Source organism: Pomacea canaliculata, linkage group LG1, assembly GCF_003073045.1.
Source record: "Pomacea canaliculata isolate SZHN2017 linkage group LG1, ASM307304v1, whole genome shotgun sequence".
NCBI classification, from domain to species: Eukaryota; Metazoa; Mollusca; class Gastropoda; order Architaenioglossa; family Ampullariidae; genus Pomacea; species Pomacea canaliculata.
The window spans coordinates 14,985,666-14,994,889 of NC_037590.1; the positions used below are offsets into that span (position 1 = coordinate 14,985,666).

A 9,224-nucleotide genomic window follows, 5' to 3' on the forward strand; every position below is an offset into this window, starting at 1 on the left:
AGGAAGCTAATCATAACACCAATGCAGAGACACTGGGAGGTACTGTAGAAAAATAAAATTAATTAAAATAAATTCTTTTATGTTTTCTGTTTCTACATCTTTTCTCCTCTGTCTGCTCTGTTCTTCTCTCAATCTCGTTCATATGTTTGATACAGTGCATTATGTACTGTGCTTGTATACAAGAATAGAATACCCTAGGAACAGATCTTGACTGAATTAATCAACATAGGAGAGAGGAACACAGGAAGGATGAGCATGTAAACATACAGATGACAAGAGCAGATGGCAGACAAAAACATCTACAGACGACAAAAACATCCGGTGCCTAATTCCGGGTTGCTCGGAGAAAGTGTGTGAAGACAATCAGTATGTGGTGTTGTCTTCCAGTGAATGCAAGTGGTCTGTATAATGTTCAGCCACACCATTGTAGATGTTCTGTAGTCAGGCTACCATCAGTCGGGTTTCACAGATTTTCGTCAACACCGTGACCAGATGAAAGTAGTCTTTCATCTTTACCGACAAATTAATCTGGAAATTTCATGTCGTCATTTCTAAACCTGGATCCTTGGAAGTCGATGTTTTTATCTACTTAGATTAAGGAAGTTTTTAGCTTATCTCGGTAGAGTACGATCGAGGATAATTATTTTCTTATAAACACCATCAACTCTGACATGTATGATAAGCTTCTTTTTTCTATCATCATGTTGGATAGTACATCATTGGAACAACCGTGTCATATCTTGTTTCCGCTAATCAGAAGAGTGCAATGAAGGTCTCCTGTCAAGTATTTTGAAGCCTACTTTGTGACATGCACGATGTGAAACCCATTATATGCAAGATGAATATACTGGGAGGGGGATCTTGTAAAAGTACAGCAAACATGTCTGTCATAAAGTGCAAGAGGTTGTGATGAATCACTGAGCTGCACCTTGTTGTCTGACCTGAATGTTGAATATTATGGGCAATAATGGGTGTGCCGTTTGAAGGGTGTAAGGGTTCACACTTTGGAACGAAGTTCCTTGTTAACCTTTCTTTACCTCCCACTTTATGAAAGAAGAGAAGGAATAGTCAACTCGCAGCAAACATTCATACTTATTCCAACCCCACAATAAACTTAGAAATATTGTTATAGATTATTTTCGTACTGCACAACTTTCTCTCTTATCTGTCCTTAGTTAAAACGGAAGTAGTTAATGAATTGTTTCTGCTACAGATTCTGGCTTCCGCTTGTTAGGTGGTCGGGACAGTAAGAGGAGGTGCGGGAAATGAGTGGCATGAGATGCAGTACTAGATATGTTTAAGAGATTGGAAGAGTAGTTAATCAAACTGTTTCCTTACAGTGTGTTCTTTCTGAGAAAGTCCCGCGACTATTGTGTATGTATGAGGTGCAGGCTGTAATGGCTTGATTGGTTTGATTCGGATTCATATATCAATGGACTGTCACTTTATTTTGCCATAGATTGACTGCCATCTTCTGGTAGTACTACTCCAACAATCAAAAAGCGTAGTTGTACAATATTTAGTATCAGAAAACTTGCTGCACGTCGGACTACAGAACCAGGGATATCCACGTCGATGAAAACAAAAGTGTCGACAACTTTGTGTCAGTGAAACTGCTTTAATCAAACAAAAATCTTTTCGATATATGCACAACAATAACACAATATCAATGCAAATATAACCTGTAAGGTACACTCATCTGCTTACCATCAGGTCGTGCATTTAGAACGATTCTAATCACCTACAAAAACAAACAATGAACTAGAACACCGTTCTAAACTGCTTCAATTTGCCTTAATTAGCTGCGAGTCCTGGGTAATTCGCGAGTGTAACACATTTCAACATCTTCTTGAACATTAATGCTAAATTAGCAGCTATTATTTCCCGGCTTGATTGTGTTCCTCTGTGGGCGTGTGTGTGCATGAGACTGGACACCAGCAGTCAGGACCTTCTGACGCCGCAGGTTGCGTCGACGGTCTATGATGGCTTCGGTGCTGTTGGGGAAATAAAAAGATGCAAATGTTACCACACCCACATCGGTGACAAAAAACACACACACGTGATCGGGATCACCCAAACAAAAATACAAAAAGTAAGAAAGTGTACAGGTATCATGTGTAAAATGAGTTAAAATATAGTTCTCTAATTTTAACTTTGATTTACATTTGTTATGTATTCGCATTCTTTTCAACGATACTGGAACTGATAAAAGTACATTTTTTCATTTCATGAAAGTGTGGTCAATTTTTTTCGAAACATTAATTTGTCATTTGTTTACTCACAAGTATATTAACGAGGCGATGAAGAAAATCAGGCTGAAGAAGACGAAGACAGCTGAATGAAACGTTGTTAGTGTACTTTGATACACTCTCGTACCTGATACTATCCCTATGAGGACCATGATCTGCTCGAACAATGCCGTGGTCGCAAACAGAGACCCTGCAATCAGCAAAGTGTTAATCATCAATGTGTTGCATCGATTTTCAGTTAATCTTTGACATATAGGCAATGTAACCAGCGACCAAGAACATAGCTTCCCTTTTTTTTATCAAGAGGCACTTTTAAGACACTATTTAATATCAAAAATGAAAATATTGAATAAAATTTAAATGTTTCATAGCTTTAAAGCACTTTGGTAGTAAAAACATGTGGTAGTAAATATCCAAAAGAAGAAACCGAGGCTACGACACAATTTCTGCTCACCGAGGGCTTCAGGACCTGCCAGTCGAGATGTTATTGTCCTGGTCAGAGCGTAGGGCAGCAACGCAGGGCTGTTAAGCACGGCACCTTGAAGTGACCACAAGAAAAAGCTAAGTCATAAGCTTTCTTAAGATTTGTTTCACCGAATAAAAAATATAAATTAATTCATGCAAAGCAAATAAAAAACAAAATCAGATCGTTCAGTATGAAAAGTGAGATACTAAGCTCCCTGTTTTACAAGTATTAAATATTATTCTAATCTACTAAAATACTAGAACTCGTTTTATTAACGTACACCAAATTTCTTTTTCACACGCAAAAGAGTCCCAGTGATAGATAATGGATGATAAATTAATTTCATCTTTAGACAGTCTGTAAATCAGAAACAAATACTGCGTGACAAAGACAAGAAATAAACAAACGTACTAAATCCAAGCAGAATGATAAAAATAATCATACCTAAGAAAAATATCCACCCATTATTCTCAGCTGCTACGTAGATCGCGGTAACGAGAGCTGCAATCAGTATCCCAATACCCGCCATGGCCGGGTCCGAGAATTTCAAGCGTTTGAGCAGCATGAGAAAAGGAACAGACAAAATGGAGCTCAAATACATTGCACCAGTGAACCACCCGAGCTCCAGCGAACCCCAACAAAGTGGCGGACTCATCTGGTAGATCGTTAGAGTACGCCACATTCCTCCGTCACCAAAGATGACCAGCATGAAACCCAGGTTACACAGGACGAAAGCCAGAAGCTTCTGTGGCTGTCGTACTGCTCGAAAAACAATCCGCAGCGGTTCAAAAACGCTCCTTGTCCTCTCGGCTCTGACTTGCTTCTCCGAGTCGGCAAGGAATAAAAAGGTAAAGACGATGTCAACAACCAGGATTCCAGTGGCGAAGATGGCTGGGTAGAGGAAACTTCCATATTTGATGATGTAGCCATTGACCACCTGCAAGGAACCGAAAGCCATGAGAGAAAGGCTCTCGATGGCCAGAAGACGTACAGATCTGTTAACGTCCGGCACATGCGTTTCGGTTGGTTTGAATCCATTCCTGGGGTCCTTGTTCGTATTCTTTCCTTCCATGTCATCAGCTCCTTGAGGCTTGCAATCCGGGGCCATCGTGTCGACATTTCCATTATTGGTTTCGGGAGACATGGCGTGACTATGAGAAGCTGGGAAATTATCTGCATTTATTTCCTCAGGGTTGTTGCGACTTTCTTCTTGTCTTCCTATCGTATCCCCACACTTACGTCTTCGTTGTGCTGATCGGAGGAGTGAGAGAAGGATGCCATCACCGTGCCGAACGCTCCGCCTGTCATACCTTCGATTGCACTCCCTATTGCAAGAGCATAGAGGGGAAGCTTGTAGTAGACGACGAGACTGAAAATGATGCCATCGATAGTAGAGCCGATGAGATTCACCAGAAAAATGAAACGGCGTCCCACCTGGACAAAAGTAATGTAAATGTGTACAGTGTAGACAAGTTATATCTCCATTCATTATGCTGGCAACCACTTCCCTTGCAACTGATTTCCCATAATTTTTCTTGCTTCTTATTTTCTTGCTTCTGACAGGCCCATAAAACCATAAACAGAGCTAAAATCATTTTATTTTGAATGTCTGTGTCTGCCTATTTGTTTTCTCTTTTTTTCATCCCCATTGGTTAATTGTCACGTGTCTTTTCATATATTTGACATAATACTTTTTACTCTCATCAATGTAAGTTTATGTAAAAGATCGTCAACCTTTGCATATTTTGAACTAGTTTTTCCTTTCAATTTCATAAATATTTGAAACGCAAAATGTCCCATGGAATAATTGCCAGACAACTACCTGATCAGAGCGAGACCCCAGTAGAAGAATGATTATAATCAGTGGAATGAGACTTCCCATCGTCACGTACATCGTCCATTGAGCCGCATCATTGCTAATTTCTGCTTCAATCTGATGAAGACAGAGTAATGTTACAGGAAGATGAAGAAATGTGGAGTTATCATGGTTATCGTGATAATGAGAAGTTACAGAATTATTATTAAATTAAAGAATATAAATTTATATGCAAACTTGCACTGTTTATTTGATCGGTTAATCTATCATTATCATTATCATTATCATTATCATTAGCCTACAACATGAATCATTGTCAGAAAATTTCTCAGAAATAAACTTAACAAACAGACGGGAAAATATTTTATGCTAGTTATGTTCTCCTTATAAGTTTCTTAAGAATTTAAATAAAACTTATTTTGACGACCAGGAGTTAATACGGATGATAAAAATGCAGAGGCGGTAACAACAAAAAATTAAAAGAATGAGGTTGACTGTATGTACACATAACACACGTGAGGTGAGAACAAATAAAATTGCTGATGGCAACAACAAATAGAAGATGGCGATAATTTTTAAGACGATGAATTTATATGTAACCATAATGAACACGCAGGTGGCTAGAAAAGATAGCGACAGACATCAATGAAACATTTGGAGGTGAGAAAAACATCGTCTAACCTCCAACTGCTTGTAGAAGGCTGGGCTGGAGGTGTTTGAAAAGGTCGACCCGCAGGTGGGGTGTTCGGTGCTGTTCCTCATCAGTGTCAGCAAGTCGTCCATATAACTTTCAGTCACTCTGCTGTAGATGTACTGAGTCTGGGCCATCATCAGTCCAGCAGCACAACTTTTTAGGAAGACCGTGACCAGGTAGGTTCGATCTTTCAATTTCTTGATCAAGGAGGAGCGACTCTGGGTATTTCCTGAAGCCATTTTCTACCTCGGGTGTCTGCGAAAGATATCTCGATCACCTTTGAAAGCTGCACGGGATTTATGGCTTAATTTGATGACAATAATAGAGGAGAATGTAATTAATTATCTGATACCCTGACGCCAGCAATCAGGACCTTGCAGGTCGTGTCGACAATTTTTGTAGACTTGAGTTGGAGATAAACAGATGTACACAATTGTTACAAGAGATGTTAGTAGTCTTGGTCAGCATCGACAGTGAACCTTCCCACACCTCGTGTGTCTATGATGTTCTACCTGACTGCCAATAGTTTTATCAATCAAGCACAGCAACGAACAGGAAACTGAGGACATCTCATGAAGTCTTTTTTAAATGTAGAAATGAGCACTTCGTCACATAGTATGTGTGAGCTTTAAATAAAACTCTAAATAAACAGAGTTGAAGTACCCTGAATATCTCTACCGTAAAGTGCAAGAGGCACTTCTGAAGCACTACAGATGCCATGGCCCTCATATATGTTTATATTGATCTTAATATATTATTCAAAATCGTTGTCGAAAAATTATAGCTTCTTAGTTCCCATGTCCCAATAATTTTATTTCAGTTAATCAAAGAGAGGGATGACCAGGGTAATTGAAAGCAAGATTTATTTCAATGTGAGAATAATCGCAACTTGTTGTGTATGTGTGAGTTGTATATTCACACTCAACACAAGCTCGGTGACAAAATAATAAACTAGTCCCTTGAAGAGCTCCACCATAAAGTGCAAAACTCTTCTCAAACACTGAGGGTGCCTCGGTCCTGAGACACTGACCCTCACCCTTTACCGATTATTCGAAAAACATTTAGTGGAAAACACGTAGCTAATCCTGACATAAGAAGAAGAGATTGTAAGCTGTAAAGAGTTAATATTGTCTACAGGACAGATCATTATTTAGTCATGATGTTCCCGAGAAGATAAGAAGCTGACTGAGGAGAGTGGGGGCTGCTGTGTTAGTCAAGCAGAGTTCAGGCCGCCGGCAAACCTTTAAAGTCAAGACAGTTTACGACCGAATAAATTTGTACTTTTAAGATGACATTATCCTGAGCCTGGTTTTATATAGCTATTAACTGCGATGTATAAAACGAGTAAATTTCAAAGTGTGGTGTGATATGAGTAATGCACGTTTATATATAGAGAGGAAAGATGGACTGAAAGTAATGTCAGTCCACGTGACAGCAGTGAACTTTTAAAGGTCTAGTGTGTCCATTTTCTCTTCTAATGAGAAAACAAAATTCAGTGAAAGAAACGACTTGAGCCCATAATTGGTTGGAAACATTCCCACACACAGAGGTCCAACTGGTCACGTGACGTGACGTTCTCTACTTGGCCGAAGCCTTTACACCGTAGATTATGCACGTATGTGTTGTTCACCTCTTCATGTGCACTGTAATGTGTGTACAAGTGTATCTCGAGAATAGAAGTGGGTTATTGACCCAGATTTAGGGAAAATAATATACGGCACCTCGTTTTATCGAGACTTACAAAGCACCCCACTAGACCTTTACAGCAATAAAGATGTTCCTCTGAGATGCTAGAAGAGTTTTGTTGGATCCAAAAATATTTCTCAAACATTAAAAAAAAATAATGACATTATGTAATAGGTGGCAATTGTAGCTTCAATTACAGAAAAATGGTTTTGTATAAGGAAATAAAAGACTACAAAAGACATTCTTTTTTCTTGGCTTTTCGTTGGAAATTCGGCCTCAGACTGTAGGACCCCCATCTTTGTGCTTTTCCTATGGAAGCGATGCCTATGAGCAGCAAAGTGTCAGCGATTTCAATGTAACCCACCCCCTTTTGGAAACACCCCGTGCACAGAAAAAAAATAATTTGGAACGAGACCTTGAAGCTTGCAGGCATCTTGCCTTCTGTTGTATCTCTTGATACTATGAACTTCTCGGTGATCAAATCACTGACCCTGGGCAAGAAACGATCGATCTCTTAAGACTGGTGCAGGGTTCAAAGTTTGTGATGTGCAAAACAAGGTTTCAACGACAAGTGGAGCAGTGAGCTGGCGATGCTCACAACACACAGCAGCCCTCACCAATTAGCCAACTGACAGCTGCAGACGGAAAGTGCACGAAGATGTTTTTGTGGACGAGGTCACAGCACGAAAGCACGATCCTGGGAAGCAAAACCACATGCCGGTATTTATCACAGAGTTAAGCCAAGGCACAAACAACACCTATCAGTGCAACATTCCAATCAGTAGTTCAGATAAACAGATCTTCAAGACTGATGCTTTCCTACAACTTTGTAGACTTTCTGTAAACAATAAAAGTGTGAAAAAATGTTTGTTCTCGAATCGTAACACCTAAATAAACTCGATTATATGGAACTCTAATACCAAGAAGAAAAGAGTTATCTAAATTGGTTATTTTCTTCTCTTTCTCTTCTTTCCATAAGGACTATTTTGTCACTTCCGATTACATTTATTAATTTTTTAAGTAGTAATAAATGATGTTTCATGTTTTGTTGTTTCAAACAATAGTTACACCACACTCGACCTTAATCGTGAAGACCAACTTCTTTATTCTCTACCGTGGCTAGTTACATCATCGGGTATTTTTTCACTGAACAGGTCTTTTGTTGGTAGGATCATCATCTCTTGAGAAGGTCTATGGAATAAAATCCAAAGGGAGATAATAAGCTCGTGTCCTTAAAGTGTCAAGGAAGTGTTTCAGATTTTGAATGGACTTTAAAATCATAAGATCGGATGTTGAAATTTCGTTTTAACTCTGCCCTTGTGAGTACTTTCAATAGTATTATTACTATTACTGGAACCAGAGATAATAAAAAAGGTTTCTAATTATTGTTTTCGGCCGCAAAGAAAGATAATCGCGTTCGCTTTACCGAACAAGTGCGCGAGACTTCTTCATCCTACAGAGTGGATCGAAAATTGCTGCATCCGTTCCAAGACATGCACAAAGATGTTCAAAAACGAGGATGAAAGCGAGGCTATGATATTGCTGCGCAGCCAAAACCTTTTTACAGCTCATAAAATGGATGTTTGTGCGCGGATCTGTTGAAGCCCTTAGCTCCTCATCGTCTGCAAGGCCACCACGAAAGAGAAAGTGCTAACAAGGGAGTGGGCGCCATTTACAGTCGGGTTCTGATGCTGGGTAGTCAAGGGACCAGTCGGGGCTCACCATGCTGCAATTAAAAGAAGAGCTTTGCTTAATTATTTGCCTTGATGATGATAATCTTGTTCATCCCTATGATGGTCAGCTGTTACTGATGACGGCAATGTCGACAATGATAAAAATGATTAAAGAAAGAGATTTTTGTTTCTGTCTCTTTACATACGAGAGTGCTATAACTAGTTTTTGTCTTTTTTTGTCTTTTCTTTTATAAAAAACCGTTTTATCTTATCAATCTCAATGGCTTTATTGTCTACATGATACTTGATATGTTGTTCAAGATGTACTTTTGATTTTGTGATAAGGGAGATAACATAAAAATTGCGTTCACAAATCACTCTAATGTCAGTTTTGCACAAAGTTATTTACAAGCGACCCATTAGTTCCTTAAAGACAACAGTTGCAGAAACCAACTTAGTTAATTAGCACAAGGACCAAAAGAAAGTTAATAAATTCACAACACGCAAAGACACTTTCTTAATGGAGTGGTCCTTTTCACCACACACACACAAACGCACAGGCAGTTACACTCATATGCATACATATGCAACAAAATATTTCTAAGATTGAGATCTCAAGGGGATTAAAAATAGTTTCTTT

General features: G+C 39.1%; 1 protein-coding gene across 1 annotated transcript; it reads right to left on the reverse strand.

Moving 5' to 3' along the window:
• Positions 1 to 1,598: 1,598 nt before the first annotated feature.
• Positions 1,599 to 5,833, reverse strand: LOC112572694 (solute carrier family 46 member 3-like). Its single transcript, XM_025252508.1, has 6 exons — positions 5,213 to 5,833; positions 4,538 to 4,648; positions 3,160 to 4,149; positions 2,704 to 2,787; positions 2,283 to 2,439; positions 1,599 to 1,994 (listed from the first exon to the last, which is right to left on the reverse strand). Exons 3-6 carry the CDS (start codon positions 3,857 to 3,859, stop codon positions 1,868 to 1,870), a joined length of 1,068 nt encoding a protein of 355 aa, XP_025108293.1. The 5' UTR covers positions 3,860 to 4,149; positions 4,538 to 4,648; positions 5,213 to 5,833; the 3' UTR covers positions 1,599 to 1,867.
• Between the last annotated feature and the right edge of the window lie 3,391 nt (positions 5,834 to 9,224).

Bases quoted from the DNA above. Each gene is read 5' to 3' on its own strand.
- LOC112572694 (XM_025252508.1), bottom strand. From the start codon at position 3,859: ATGTCTCCCGAAACCAATAATGGAAATGTCGACACGATGGCCCCGGAT. The intron at 2,788-3,159 runs GTATGATTATTT...GGTCACTTCAAG, and splicing joins TGGGTGGATATTTTTCTTAG to GTGCCGTGCTTAACAGCCCT. The intron at 1,995-2,282 runs GTGAGTAAACAA...TTTCCCCAACAG, and splicing joins ATCGCCTCGTTAATATACTT to CACCGAAGCCATCATAGACC.